The sequence below is a fragment of the Anarrhichthys ocellatus genome, unplaced genomic scaffold, assembly GCF_004355925.1.
Source record: "Anarrhichthys ocellatus isolate YVR2014 unplaced genomic scaffold, GSC_Weel_1.0 scaffold9, whole genome shotgun sequence".
Classification (NCBI taxonomy): domain Eukaryota; kingdom Metazoa; phylum Chordata; class Actinopteri; order Perciformes; family Anarhichadidae; genus Anarrhichthys; species Anarrhichthys ocellatus.
The window spans coordinates 6,700,409-6,716,663 of record NW_022280039.1 but is presented as its reverse complement, the minus strand read 5'-3'; the positions used below and the strand labels follow the sequence as shown (position 1 = coordinate 6,716,663).

Below are 16,255 nucleotides of genomic sequence, written 5' to 3'. Positions count from 1 at the left end.
GCTTTTTGACTGTTCCCTTAACCCACTCGGGGGACCCCTAAAAAAAACCCCCCCCCCCCCCGTAAAAGAGCCCCCTGGGAATATGGCCAGCGGATTTAGGCCAGCTTTGATTGGTGGCTTACACCGGGTCACAGCCGCTGGGCATCTGCCAGACAGGCTCACACCCTCACACTTATTCCCGTCCCTCGCATCCCCACCATCTTTCTCATCTTTGGCATGGCCTGCCACGGCTCGCAAAGTTCTGACCCCAGTTTAGGTTCAGGTATTATAAATGGATTTTAATAGGATGGCGTGAGGATTATTAAAATCCTGTTTCATGTCTTCAGTGGTCAAATCCCTGCTGCTTTTCTCACTAAAGACAGACAGCCTGGACTTCTTTACTTGTTATTTCTTCTATTGATATACCCTTCAAGGATATCTAATTGATGATGTATTCACATATGCAGTTTTTTCATCCCAACCCAAAGCTACAGCACCGTGTTTCTGCTTGTTAAATCAGTTGCTTTTGTGATGTTGAATGTCTGAAGCATTTTTGACCCATGCAAAGTACTATTTACATACAATAAGGAATTATTGTGAGCATATGCTCACAAAAGACCACAGCCACAATCAATGCTCTCACGGCTCCATTCAAATATTTGATTTTTTTTACACTGACAAAATGTGCATGTCATTTTATGAAGACTAAAAAAGTATGTCAAAACTGCATGCTTATCATTGAAAATGAGTATTTCAATTGTGCACAAGCTTGTGTGATTTCTTTTGAGTCCATGCTTCCTTAAATTCTCTGTTTGTTTGTAGATCGTGGGTTGAGAGTGGGGATGTGGGGCTGACCTTGGGCTGGAAGGCTCCTTGCAGCGAGCTGAAGGGTCCTGAGTGTGGGAGCAGCGGGGGCATGCCTGGCATGGTGGGGGGATAGGAGGGGAAGAACTGGGGAGAAAAGAGGAGGGTGGGAGATACAAAAAGACACAAAACAAAAATCATACAGAGATACGTACAGGACTCAAGCATATGCTCACAAAAGACCACAGCCACAATCAATGCTCTCACGGCTCCATTCAAATATGTCAAATATTTGATTTGCCAAATACAAATGCCAAATTTAATTTAGAATGACGATATGAAACTCACGTTTGAATGTCTGATAAAGGGATTGTCCAGTTTGGGGGCGTATTTGTCGAACTGAAAGAAATAAAAGAGAAAAAGAATTAGGACACAATGATATATTTTACCAAAATCCAATAATAATAACGTCTCACTATTTTTACATCACAAAACCGAAACACATGATCAACATCTGTAACTGGTAATAAGCAGGGTTTTGATCCAGAATAATAAGCCCTGGAGTAAAGCAGCTGGCTTGCACTGGTCATGGGTTCACTTAAATGGGCAGTTCAATTGCTAACAATACGACCACTTTAGCACACTGCCAAGATGAAGGCAGTCTGCATAATTTTCCAACTGAGCATACAGAGGTTGGGTGTGGAGGACCAGCTTGGAGAATCAGACCATTTTAAAACCAGACCAGTAGTTTCTATTTACAGGAAAATTTGTAAAAAATGTGAATGAAATTGCCTTTGACTGCTATGGATTTCTGTTTTTATTGCAACCAGCCGATGGTATAGATGGGAGGGGAGTGTGTAGAGACATACACCAATTCTCTGTACATAAAATCATGGAAAGAATAGAGAAAGAAGAGCCTGTTTGACTTGTATGATTGAAACTCAATCGAGTAGCTGACATTTGTAATGGGTAATTTAGGACAGATCAGCATGAAACTGATACAGCCTTGACATGCTGAATTGATGTGAGGAAGCCAGAGCTTATTGTGGCAGAGCTTATGCCTAACAGAATAATCTGAATTGGAATTTGCTGCATTAAAAACTATGTTGTTGTATGAAAAAAAGATTCTGATCATGTCCTAAACACATGGGAGTCTAGTCAGTAAGCTGAGAAGCAGTGGAGGGAGGGAGGGAGGGAGGGAGAGAACCGAGAATGTTGCCCAGTGTATGAATGGGGACTTTATATGTCTGTTTGCAAGCCAATACTGGCTCTCTATTTTGAAATGGGCTAATTACAACTGACAGTAACTTATTCCTATTCCGCAAATACACAAACCATTTGCAGGTACTTTTTGCGAGTGTTTTCATAAAGCTCTCTTGGCAGGCGCATATGTTTTGGGTTTACATAAAACAGGAAAATGAGTGGGTATGAACCAGTGCGTGTGCAGCGACACGGGTGGTTGAGAGGGGAGCGGGAGTAGGGTTGGCTAAGGAGAAAGAGGCCCTCTGGTGAAGCAGGGCCATTCACATCTGGACACAAAATGGCTGCAATGGCGGCAATGGTGTTGGCGGCCCTGTTCGTGGGCGATAATGGGCCCAAATCAAAGACAGACAGCCTACTGAGAGGAAACGCCGAGCCAGCTTCCGAGCTCATTAAACAGATCCTCTGCATTTCAGAAGGCGCGGCCTGTTTTATGTCTGACACTGTCAGAGGGATTTTGGCCGCTTTACGATCTAGTAAAAAATAAAAAATAAAAACTCTTGCCCTGGTAATTTATGGTGCCTGTCACAGTTTTATAGTAAACAGCTTTGGCTAATTAAAGTTTAATATTTCATCTTATAACAATTAAGGATATTGCTTGTCCAAAGACATGGCAGGGGCAAGGAGACAAGGTAGGAAAGACACTCAGTGCTGCCATTTGGCAAGCCAGCTGCTTGAGGGTGTTAAACAATAAACAAAAATAGAGGCTTCATAATTTCATTAATTACAGCCATTAGCCAAGCACTGTTACATAGCTGAAATGACATGGAGCATCTAGAGAGCAGGAGAAAATAAAAAACGAGAGAGAGAGAGAGAGAGAGAGAGGGGGGGGGAGAGAATATGCACAACTGGGCAACACTTGGTTTGCTTTTTCATGACAATACAGTAAAAAAACAACAACCACAACATCATCATTACTACTGCCACTCTCAGCAAACGGCAGAGAGAAAAAAACAGCATTGTTACTGAGGAGAGGAATGGAGGGGAAAAGGCATGAGTTAAGTAACAACACAGTTTCAATTAAAAGGAAAAAAACAGCAGAAGACATTAATGGCAGTCTCAAATCCCATCGTAACAACACAATGGGGGGGGGGGGGGTATGACCATCATGTGCTACATAATACCAGCATTAGTGAGATGAGGAAAAACCGCCTCTTTCATCTTCAAATAAAGGACTGTGCACTGTACATAATTCCTACCGGGTAAGGAATGATCAGCAGACCAGATAACGTGCATGTGCATGTGTGTTGGCTGAGGAACGGTCTTAACGGTCTCTATACTTATCTGAGACTGTGCCATAAATACCAGAGCTTTGATTTCTAATGAACAGGATGGGGGTAATCTTGCAGCGGGGCCTTAATGGGACCTCAGGCTCTTAATCAGAGGTCATGACATGATGGATTAGATCTATTAGACTAATGCCAAAAAGCTACAAATGGAGGCCCCGTCTGAATCGACTGTCAGAGATTGCTGTGCTTTTAAAATGATGGATGAATAGTCATAACCTTTTTTCCCCTTGTACTAATCTGAGAGCTGCCAGTATTTGACTGCCGCCCCCTTCCTCTCAGACTTGATGGCAGTCAAAGCATGGAAGCAATTACAAACATGATCAAAATAGTTTTGCAATGATGTCACCCCCCCTTTCATCCACAATGAGGTCATTTGATCAACTGCAAAGGCTTTGAATTTCTCAAAGTTGTGCACACACACACACACAACACAAGGAGCTTTCACACAAATATACAAGTCTGCAGGAATGCATTCACACAAACACACAGATCCGTTTGACTGCACCTTTGTTGCTCCTTGTGAGAGTATAGGCAAATGAAAACATTCAAAACCATTTAAAACACATCCATATGCAAACATTTGAAAAGCCTGCCTTCAGGCAGTACCCCTTTTTGATCCTTGGCAAACACTGAACTGCAAAATATATGTCAATGTTTAAACGAGGGTGACTCATGTATATAACATTTTGTAACAGTGGTTTGGCAGACATGCCAGGAGTCAGAACATGGCCACTATGAATGTACAGTTTTAAATATAATTCCACTATGGATGAAGAAGTTGCAAAGCATTAAAGTATAATTTATGTGCTTGGTTGGGTTTGACCAACCTGAGCAGCAACTAACCCGTACGTGGACGAGCTAGAAGATGCTAGTGTGTGTGCGCGTGCGTGTGCGTGTGTGTGTGTTAAAGAAAGTGGCAGCTAGTGGGCTATATCTGCCAAGCATTTGTCCTTATTAGAGTAGAAAGGATGTGATGCTCCCAGCTTCTCATCAGCCTTCAGACATTAGCAGTATGCAGAAATGAAAAAGCAAAATTCCAACTGAATCAGTATCATATTTTGTATCATATTGAAGGGAGGGGTTTCTACAGCTACGGGTCATATTTGGTGAAAAAAAAGGGAGGAATTGATTGAAGAGGAGACTGGGAGGGGTGACAGGTGGGTGGGAAGTTACGGGAGCTTTTCTTATTTAAATTTTTTACTTATCCTCACATTTCTGGCTTGGGTATGCACCATGGGGGGTGCGGTGGGCGGGGTGAGGATGGCGGCCGGGGGCAGACTGGCGGGGAAGGGCGTAAAGGTGTGCTGGTGGGTGTGTTGGTGCTGGTGCATGTGCTGGTGTTGGTGAAACTCGGCCCTCAGGAGCGAAGCGGGGGCCAGTGGTGAGGCGGACGGCCCCCGGCCCCGCTCTGAACTCTGAACCAGGAAGCGGTTGTTCAGCTCCTGCCTCAGGAGGTCATGCTCTGTAAGAAAGGAGAGCGAGGAAACCCCCCCCAAAAAAAAATAATCAGGGTGGGGGTGGGGGAAGGAAGGGGGGGGGGAGGACACAAGAAAAAAAGGCAAGGGCGCCCAGTCAGTCTTCACAACAAGAAGAAAGAGAAAAGAAAATAGTCACCTGGCATTCTCTGTTTCTCCAGCTCATGCTGTGAGGGTTTTCTACGTGGGGACTCATTTGTGGTGGTAAGAGAGTTGCCTGTGACAATGTGCCAATCAGAATCCCCGAATGAGGCTGGCAATACATGATTGGTTGGTTGAATGATATCAACAGGCTGGTATCTAAAGACAAGAAAGAACCAAGAGTCATCCCAGCAGAAAACACACACACACACACTCTTGCCCTCTATCAGAAAGTTAATGCACAGCTGGCATATTTATTACATATTTTGGAGATACCCATCATCGCTGGATACATTTGTTTCCTTCTATTGCAGCATGAAAAAGTTTGTTTTGAGGAAGTAGTTCGCCATTTTATCAAATTTGTTACGAATCACATATTGTAGTGAAAGAGAACACATGATTCTGGTTGTTGAGGTTGCATCAGTTCACTGACTGAGTGAACCATTTTTCAACACGTGACGTGTTAATGTGCCGCTTTCTGTATTCTGAAGATGTCTCCAGCTGTGATGATTGCCCAGTTGCTAGCTGACATTTTCCAGACTTCGAACGGTGACCTCATCCCTCTAACTCACTTCTAAAAATATAAAGCTACTGTAAAGAGACTTAAGTATGATGTTCTCCACCAATCAGCACATTAAAGCATGTGACTTACGGAAGAGGCAGCTGACTATTGCTTTGATTCATTTGTGCTGCAGAATCAAAGGATCAATAAGTAAAGAAATGCTTATTATTAAATACATGGGCACTTACCATATCAGCCAATCATAAATGAACACTTGAGTCCTTTCATTTTGTAATCAACTCAATAATACGGGTTAAAGACTAGTTCTCAAGTTAATATACATTGGTACTGTAGCATTCTTTGCATAAGTTAAGACTTCTTTGAACTGTAATTCTAACATAAGTACAGTAGAGCTTTGCAGTCAAGTCTAGTTACTTAAAACACACACTGGAACATAAAATGGCCACATCACTATAGAAAGTGTTACACAGCCTTTGTTCAGAGTGTAAATGCAAATTATTACACACCAACATTCAAAGATACAGCAAAATTTGTTATAAAAAACGATTACAAAAAAATGTGTTAATAGGGACACTTCTGATAAAGAAATGTCAGAAATTGGTACAAAGAATACCACTAATGTTTGTAGCTCTTTGTTAATTTGTCAAAAATATGGAAACTAATTCAACTAAAAAAGTACACTAAATGTCTGCAGTGAAGCTACCAACTTCTACCAACCATGTGAGATGCACGGCTTTACCTGGGTAGGGGGTGCCGGCGGGGTGCCCGGGCACCACTAAACTGTTGGTCGGTAAGGTCGGTGGTGGCGGCAGTGTGGCTGGGGTTGCAAACATGGCCGGATGGCGATGGGCCGGGCTCCGTAGGGAGGAATAGTGCGAGGTAGAGAGGTTAGCTATAGACAGAGGCAAGGAGGGGGCGGAGGATGGGAGCCCGCTGACGTGGTGGTGAGGGGATGGGGGCAAGTGCTGTTTGGGAAGACCCAATGGACTGCTTCTGTGGCTAAAGACGTAATGGGAGACAAAGGGAAAAAATACAATTATCCATTTAAAGAATGATAATTTATTAATGCAAATGACTACAATATATTCATTTACATTGTTCAGTCAGTACGCAGCAGTGTGACACATTGAGGGAAAGTACTACTGCCTTGTGCAGCTTGTTTATACGTCATATCTTCGTGTACATTTGTTGTAGATCTGTGTTCACTTGCTTTGCTTCTAGCTCAGCTGTTAGTTCAGCTGTACTGAGAATGTGTTTGACACTTTGCTTTGACAACATAAGTATGATTTTCCAATAAAACTTTTGACGTTGAAATAAAAAAGGCGAGGGCAGACTTTGAGATGAGGTGAAACAGGAAATAGATGAATGTGCTGTATGCTCCAGAGTGTTGCTCAATAAAAAACACCACATCTGACGGCTGGTTATTACAAGTGGTGGAAAATCAATAACACATGAAAACAGTCAATATTGTGTAGAACTGTACAGTATCTTGTCGCATCAGACTACATTATACTAATTTTGGTTTATTTATTGCCCCCCTAGACTGACAGGAACATTAAAGGAGAGTGACAGTTTTGTCTGTTTCTGATTAAATGTAATCTGCCAGGCTGAACACCAATGTGCCGTCCTCTTTGTTTACCTTTTTTTTTTCCTTACGTCTCCGGCTTCCACTGGTAACCCCGTGTTTAACGTCACATTGCTATACATTTTGGTAATTCCCTCAGGCAAAGTCTGCAGAAATGCAGACTTACGGAAAGGGTTCATAAAGGGCACAAAATGTCTGCGAGAGAGCCCTCAAACACTCACTGACAGTGGGACAGCCCTAAACCCTCACGGACTTTGCATGAATGTGACTCAAAGTCTGTGAGTCTTTGAGTGTGGAGATTGGGCCTTATTGAGATTTCTAGTGATCTTACACGGACATATCTAAGCTGACCAACTAAGGTTGAAATGCTGCCAATTATGGTACTAACACAGCATCAGTGCATTACATGTCTAACGTGAGTACACTCAGTAGTGTGTGTGTATTTTTTGTTGTTTACATTTTGAATCAAGCCCAAATGACTCCTTTCTTGTACGTCCTTGCACCTGCAACAACACGTATCCATGTTAGAATGTACCTGATGTCGTGGAGGCTGTTGTACTGCAGCGGGTGATGCACCTGGTGGCTGATTACTGGCCGTGCGTGGTGCTGTGGGTGCGGAAGAACACGGGCCTCCTGGTGCAAGTGTGGGTGAGGAGGGTGGGGCTGGGTGTGGGGTGGCCCCCTTAACAGGGGAGGGGTAGGGACAGGGGGCAGAGGGTGCTGCTCCTTCTTGACACTGAGAGGAGGCGGGGTAGGGAGCCACGACCTAGGGGGCTCTGGGGGGGCCGCCGCTGCAGCGGGGGCAGGGGAGCCCGTAGGCGCCGAAGCTGGGGTGGGGCTGGGCACGGGAGGCGTGAAGGGCACCTCACTGTTGCGCTGCTCCTGGCTGCGCTGTAGCCCTGATACTTTGGCTGAGCTACAAGTCTTGGACTCTGGACTGTCATTCGTTGGCACACCTGAGAAGACATGAAACAGCAAAATGTAAGAAGAGCATTTGTAAACTCCAATCTGACAAAGTTCATCTGATGGTGTCAACTGTGTATTGGCGATGTCTCATGTGAAGCCATTTCCTGTTTTTATTCAAAAACATCTGATGCCTAAATCAGACAAACAGGAATAGCTACTGTGTGTATTCAGAGGATATACATGATTAATGATAAGTAAAACTCTATTTCCTTCTATATAATGCTGTCCAAACGTCTTCTGCCCAAAGTTCCTCTAGTTCTCTTCTCCCTAGGTTCCATTAAGTGTTTAATCAGGTCATTTTCATGCTTGACTATAATCAGATGATCCAATTTCTTCCCGCGATCGAGTCAGTATGAATAAATCACAGCTAATTAAAGTTAAATGTCGGCCCCTATTCAAGGCTTTGCTGAGCACACAATCTGGCATGAAATAATTATGTTTCAATTGTGCTGCGAGGAGAGATCGTGGCCCTTCATCTTGGCCTTTCTGCCACTGCGCCTTTCTACCCCCCCCCTCCCTGATCTTTCAGGGGATTTAGGAAACCACAGCAAAGCACTCTGAACCCGACCACTTTGTCTTTACCATTCACCGGGGGGTTTTTCGACAGACAAGAAGCTTTTATAATCAGCATTCCACTGAACGACTTTTCATACTTAGGCTGTTGCAATTTAATGACTGTAATTATATGCTATTGTAGCAGGAAAATGAAAGTGGCAGAAAATGCAGCATCTCGAACACCTTTTACATACAAAAAAATGTCAACGCACTTATGATTCTTAATGAAGAAGAGAATGCATTATCCTCTACTTCTTTCAGCGTTAAAATAAAAGCAAAATGGGGCACAAAGAAATTAGAGTTTGAGGAGATGGTAACTAGTGCTACAACTACAACAGCTACAACACTACCATAGCTTCTGAACTCAGCAAAGACGCGAGTGGTGGAATTTGATTTAAGCACAGAAACATCACATGCATAGAAAATCAGAGAAAGAAAGTGTTCACACACTGATAAAGAAAGATAGACACAGAGGAAGAGAGAAGACAGCCTGGTGGCGATGAGGCTCTCTAAGCAGCTCTAATCTACAGCCAAGATGCAGCAGTACTTCAGTCAGAAGGCTTACTAGTGCCTCAATTAAAAAAGCTCCACGGGCACTCTCGACGGTAACAAAAAATGAGAAGAGCCGAGAGCTGCTGTCAAGCCAGTGAGAACTCTACATGCAGCCCACTAATGGAATATCCAGTCCCTATTAACAGCCTGCTTAATCTTTCAAGGATCCTAACACCCATAAAAAAGACCAATAAAAAGGCAGGGCAGAGCTTTTATTTTTTTATTTGTTGAGCACCTCCTCCCTTGCTCTTTGCGTTTTATAGGAGAACTGGGGCTGGCTAAGGTGTCACGATTTTCAAATGAATTCGGGGGTCCAGGCGTATATAGACCTCCAGATTTATACGGGTCTGGGATTTGGATTAAACTGTCAGGCTCTCGTCGCTGCAAGCGAGAGAGAAAGAGCAAGATTGAAGGCAAAGACAGAGCGACGGGCGATGAAGCAAATATCCAGTCAAAATGTCGCCGTTGGGTGATGTTGCCGTGGCAACCTGTTCTCTCCCAGACACAATGTGAGGCGAGTGATACTGAAGGAAGTCTCGCTACGACCACTAGGAGAGGGGTTTCTAATACTAATGCTGGGAAGCCAGGGCCACAGCCAGCGCCGGGTTATCTTAACGATGACTCTAATGGGCTCTAATGGAGGCAGGGAAGTATCAGCCCGGACCAACCCATCCCTCATTAAAATCACTCTGCAAGCAGAGACACACACATGCACAAATGCACAACAGAAGACACAAAAGTTTTCAGTGTAGGCATGTTACACACACACAAACACTAGAGCCCTAACATCGTCATGTCACAGAGGGGCAGCACAAAGCGGGAAAAACCTGACCATATTTATCGGAGATAGAATTTTAATTACTTCTTTGCTTCAGAAATGATGGCAACAGTCGAGGATATATTCCTGTTATAAATGCAGAGTTGAGTGATAGCCCTTTAAACTGCAGGTCCAGCTTCTATAGCAGCAATCAGGCTGTCAAGAGTAGTGAACAATTAATGGTGGAAAACGCTGCTAGTGTGAATACTTATAGATTGCTTTTGCACCGCTTTGTTTCAGCGGCAGCCATTTTGAGTGTAACCTAATGCGCAGTGTTAACAAGATGACAGGAATGCCTCTCTGACACATGTCACCTAAGGGCTATATGTAGCAAAAATCACGGTTTTGCAACAAACACTGTCCCCTCGCCGCAAATCCGCACAACTGTCAAACTGGAGTCTCAGGCATTTCAGCAAACTGCCAAATTCTGCATTTGTTTTGATCTTCCTTTCCTCGGGACATGGAACACACTTCTCTTTCCCTGCAATCACATACTGAGGAAAACAGTAGGCAAGCCACAGGCAGTCATGTGAAACAAATGCCATACGAGTGTCTGTACAGAAAAAGTGGTGTCCTGAAGCCCTGCCCCGCAAACCTGAGCAGATGGTGTGAGTGAGTCAGGCAGGTTGGAGGGCAGCCCGATGGTGGGGGGTGGCCCCCCTCACCCTCTCCCGTTAGCTGGGTTAGTGCACCGGGGGGACAGGGACATTCCCAGGGGGGTGTTGGCAGGTCTGCTCACCAGATGACATCTCATCCCAGTATTGATCTTTTTATAGTTATTCCTGTGGCACTGCTTACTCAGGGGAATTGGGCCTTGCCCTGTCCACCCGTGCCTGAGTTTGCAGTGATATGGGCTTGGGGGATGGAGTGGTAGAGAAAGGAGGGACACAGGGACTATGGTAGCAGACGGACAACTGGCAACTGGGAATCGCTGGTCATAACTGATGTGTCCAGCAGGGACTCTGGGGTGAACAGTGTCGCTACACAGCTGTTCCTGCCTACAATATCCTTCACTTGTGACCCTGTTTGTCCCAGTGGAACATCTGGAGACCTATCACCGATCTGGTCCTATGTGGCCTTTATGCAGCCAGATGGCCTAGCTTTGAATGGCTTGGACCAGTCTGGAATGGCTTGGCCTTGAGCTGGACGAGGATGGGCTGGGTGTCATCATCAAAGAGACCCTCGCTGTGATCAGGATAGCCCTCTAAGGCATGGTCTGTTGACACATGCCATGTCAAGAACACAATGCAGAAGCCCTAAAGGACAGCACTACATTCTACGGCTCTCAAATGCTTTGAGTTAAAAAGCATTCACTTGAAAACGTTTTGTTTAACCACTTTATTCCAAATACACACCTGGCTACCTGCAAATGGGCCCAACGACCGCATGAATGAGACAAGGGCCCTAGAGAAGGTTCTCATTCGGCCTCCAACTAAAACCCTCAGCAAACTTATGCTGTGAATGCAAATGAGTGTGTTACATAAATTACCTGCTCACATGCCAGTATATACAACAGCCAGGGAAATAGAACCTGTATGCAAAAAAGCCTTTTCAGATTAAATACAAGGGTATGCAAATTCTCTCTATGACAAGGGGGGTCGGGGCTAAGAGAAGCTTTAGGCCACTGGGTATTCTCATATAGTAGGCAAACACTGCGGTTCACTCCCTTCATGGCTTTGCAAAGGCATAAACAGTCAAGGCACTGATAAAATAAGGACATGAACAGACAGATATTTAAATGAAGCTGCATATCGGCTGAAAGACGTTGGAGGATGCAGAAGGTATGTGAGAACGCACACGCTGACTTGATCTGTCTCCCGCTGGCTCTGGTTGACAGAATATTCTGCTGCTCTTGACGGTTGAGCTCACAATGATTTGGTTTTTGTTCCTCTCTCGACAAGCAATCTGCACAGAGCCACGGCTTAGCTCACGAGTGAGTGACTGTGGAAGATGGCTGTAACAGATACTGGCAGAAGGCAGGAAACCGCAGTCTTGCCAATCTACACTTCATTGCTGTGAGGTATTCTGCCATTTAAAAAAAAAGGTGGGGTGATTTGAACAAAATTATTTTGTATGAGAGGAACAGAAGGGCTGAGCAGTGTTGAATCATTGTGCTAATAATAAAATCATAGGAGAAATTTGCAATGGCTTGCTTTCCCTCACACTATTTAATCTGCCTCGAGCATCTCCAAGCTGGTAACGAGGGGAGCCAAGGCGACGTTTTTGCAAATCACTCAGAGATGTTAATGGGGGAGTGGACGAGGAAAAAAACTGGCCAAGATAGCTAAAGAGTGAGGACAGCTGGCACGTTTCAATTATTTCTCTCTGTCTCTTTGCCACAGCTGACAAAAGGAGTGGATGGCAGCAGAATGGGGATGGGTGTTAAGCTGTAACACGTTTACAGTCAAAGCCCAGGCATAAATTGAGAAGCTAATGTTCATTTCAGAGAGCTGGCAGCTCAAGCTGCGGGATGAATCAGTTTTTCCTGTGCATATTGGATCCCAATTCAAACACCAGCCATATGGTGCAGGACACATATGCACAAATTCACCTCTCATGGCACCCATGCCAGCGCTGTGAATGGGAGGCAAATGACGTAGAGCACATCTTTAAATTGGAAAGGAGAGATAGAGAGAGCGCGAGAGAGAATGACAGAGCTCTAAATGTTGACTGTGTCATATATGGTCCTGTGGTCCTCTAAAAGCAATGTAAACCATCATTAACCCCTGGCTTTAACGTGCTGCAGAAAGGCAAGACGCCTCCACACTCACAATACACTGTTCTTCTCTCTGAATCTCCGTCAGGGCCCATCCCCCTGCAGAGCTGGTTCTAACAGAGCTCATGTGCTCTGCGACTGCCATCAGACTCAGCCTCTCAAGAACACAGCTGGGTCATCTAAGGTCAGTGCCACTGGGCTCTCCTAAATAAAAGGGTGGACATCTTGGATCTTTGGACAGAAAAGCTCAAGTCTAATGGCTCCTCTGACACGGCCCACCCTGCCAGTCAGGAATTTGACCCCTTTCACTGTCACTGACCCGTCACCGACCCCGGTGACCATTCTTACCCTGAGGCCGCTGGGGACAGACAACAAACAGGAGGGGAGAACTGAACTTTAGGAATTCATTTCATGTTGAAAAGAAGGGGAGCCTTCAGGAGTTATTTGTGAAAGGCTGCAAGCACTCGCCTTATCATTTCATTAATTAGCATGACACGCCTGCCTGATGGACTTGAACGCCGCAGCGGCAGCTGTCTCAATTGATTACGACAGTGGACGTGGTGCTGCAATTATCGAGGTGACTGGAGACAACGCCTGCCACTTCTAATAAAAGACTTAACTCCTGCTTCCCACATCACAGCACAGCAGTGGGAGGACAGTGGCAGCCTTCCCTACGTCTCCCATACCTTTAAGACCTTTTCAGAGTCTCTCCATGGGCTGCTGTGGATCGCAGAGTGGGCTGTAGTTCTGGAGCAGCGTGTCAGCTTTACTTAAGCTTGCATAACGCCTGAACATTATCACTTTGGAGCCCCACAGGAAAGCATGCTCTATTAGCCCACCAACTGGCTCGGAATCCACGGAGAATGGAAGGAAAGGAGGTAGGAAAGAGAGAGAGAGAAAGAAAGAGATGTAAGAGACACAAAGCTTTTGCCAGGAAGCACCAAGTTCAAGCAGAAATGAAGGGAGTAACTGCTAAGCAATGTAAACAGAAGCAATGCTTTCCATCCTCATTTCATGTATGAACATGCATGGAGCCCACATGCCTCTAAGTGGATATAATATTATCTTTCAGTGCCGCACTGATTACTTCTCAATGGAAGGGAAATAGCTGGGTGAGAATCCTTCAACAAATCCTAAGTGGCATGACAGTGGGCTGAAAGAGCCTGCATGTTTTTCTTTTCCTCCTCCTCCATCTCCATTTTCACTCCCCGCTCAGAAAGCAAAGCAACAATTGGAAGTTGACAGCTCTTAACCATTCGCCATACCTCATTCCCTGTTGTGACATCTGCAGCCGTTGCAATTTAATGCCATGAAAGTGGTAGAACAAACATCTTTGCCGACAGATCATATTTCCTCAAGTGTTTTGCAGATGCAAGGTATTGTCGGTATAAGTATTACAAACTGTGGTTTAGGCTAAGACGTTGCCTGAGCTACTCGCCTGCTTCATGCAAATACAGCAGCCATTTTCATGATATCAAATAATGTCCTCTGACAGCCAAGAATGCTGAGGCAGCTGTCTTTTCAGAGTGGTATTCTATAGGTGGCAACGGATAAAAACAAATACTGTATCTCTTTATGAACAACTGCCAGAGAACTAGACCGTCAATCAACCACAACACCTTTTCTTCTTGTCATGTTTACATGTTGAAGCATCCTGCTATTACAGGCCCGGGCTGCTGATCAAGGCTCAGGGTCCTCAGTCATTCAAAAGAATACATTGTGCATCCAGCATGCATTGCATTGGGCCATACAAATAATGTGCCCACAGACACACACGTATGTCTATGTATGTATATATAAAAAAATTAAAAGAATTGTGGAAAATGCCCATCATAATTTCACAGGGCCCAGGCTGACATATATTAGTACACAAACCCCAAAGATATTATTTTTGCAACTTCTCACATTTGTGAAGCTAGAACCAGCAAATGTTTACAGATCTTTAGCTGATAAATGACTTTCAATTGATTTATCAATCAAATCAAATGATTTACCAACTCATCATTTTATTGATATTCACAAATAAAACTACTGAAATATTTAGAATTGACTATTTTATATACTGAGTATCTCTAAATGATCTCGAGTGTCGGTAAAAGTTACCCCACAGGAAGGGTGAATGCAAAATGGTAAGTTCTTAGTGGACTATTTGTCCAAAGATAGCACCCCAGTGTGCATTAAAGTGCTTGGGATTAGGTTTCACATATCTGCGGGCCCTCGGGGAAACACACTGTCCGGTATAGACACACTGATGTAATGAATGCCTCTTCTATAGGAGGATCCTGCTGCTGAGCTGCTCCTGGGGTGCTGTTGGGTAATTAGGCTTACAGATGGAGACCCAGCAGCTGTTGAAGACTAGACTAGAGCTGCCATTTTGCCCTGCTAATGGCTACACGCCAAAAGACCTGCATTTCTTATGAGCTACAAGCCTTTTTTCATGCAACAATTCGAGCTTGCGCTATGCTAAAGTAGACTTCTTGCAGTCCGAGTTGTTTTTTTACATGTCACGGCTGATGACACAATTCGAGAACTGAGGTGGAGATGTTTGAAATATCTCTCATACACAATATCTCTCACACACTCTCTCTCTCTCTCTCACACACACACACACACACGCGCACACACACAAAATGCCTCCTCAAAATCTCTCGCCTCTCTCCCCCAACCACCATGTTCTCCACCATCGCAGGAAAAGAGTGACAATTGGAGGGTGTATCGGGTTTCTCCAACATTTGCTGTCCTTCCTTACACCCCATTCATCATTCTTGATTAGAGCGAGAGAGCACGTCAGAGAAAGAGGGATAAAGTGACCCAGAGTGGGGGAGAAAGAGGTTAGTTAATAAGGCAGGGGAGATGGAAGAAGGAGCAGAGGGCGGGGAGTTGTGTCAGGTAAACTAATAGAGACAAGGCCTGGATTCTGACCTGCGGGGCTGCTGCTAACCTAAACCCACCGTCTCTAAGCCCTAGCCACACATACACAAAGACGTAGGAGACTCTGGGTCTGGCCTCCTCGAGCCGTAGTGGACAGGGAACATTAACAACAGTCTGCACGTTTTCAGGGCTGCTATGAGCTGCCTGAATTTCACTGTGGCGTTCCAAGTGCGGCCAGTGAAGAATTGATTTGTTTGGTGTGTGGAGGTGCCGTGTCAGTTTGGGGGAAATGTGTGAATGTGAGTATGTCTGTGAGGAGAGGGGGCTGCATTGTGAAACAGGAGCGAAATTGGACTCAGCAACGAGCCAAATCGCTTGCGAGATGAAACAGACTATACCAGGAAAAAACAAACAAAAAAAAAAACAAGACACCACAAGGCCCCAGCAAAGTGTCGAGCAAGGCAGGCTGGCTCAAAACAAACACACTTTTCTTTCTGCTTGACATATTTCAGACTGCCGATGACAAAGCAACACTGAAAGAGTTAGAGGAATCAAAATCAAACTGCCAAGTGTGTCTGACTGTTTCATGAATCCGTGTCGAAGCGGAGGCTCCTCACCACATCAAACCTTGTAAATTCTCCTGAAAGCCTCCTCTCTCTCCCTTTAGTGGCCAGCGCGAGGATTATTGTGTGCAGCTAAAAGGTAAGTGCTGGGAGTGTCAC

The 16,255-nt window shown here is 44.8% G+C and overlaps 1 protein-coding gene across 10 annotated transcripts in view; it reads right to left on the bottom strand.

The window, feature by feature from the left end:
- Positions 1-16,255, bottom strand: part of LOC116384620 (autism susceptibility gene 2 protein-like) — a 143,050-nt gene that overhangs the window by 10,403 nt on the left and 116,392 nt on the right. For 8 of the 10 annotated variants that reach the window (XM_031849456.1, XM_031849457.1, XM_031849460.1 and 5 more), the window contains 5 exons: positions 7,592-8,012; positions 6,211-6,470; positions 4,544-4,794; positions 1,132-1,182; positions 835-930 (listed from right to left, as the gene is read on the bottom strand). In XM_031849456.1, coding sequence (XP_031705316.1) covers positions 835-930; positions 1,132-1,182; positions 4,544-4,794; positions 6,211-6,304 — 492 coding nt within the window. In that variant the 5' untranslated portion in view covers positions 6,305-6,470; positions 7,592-8,012. The other 2 variants (XM_031849454.1, XM_031849461.1) reach the window with 2 other exon arrangements.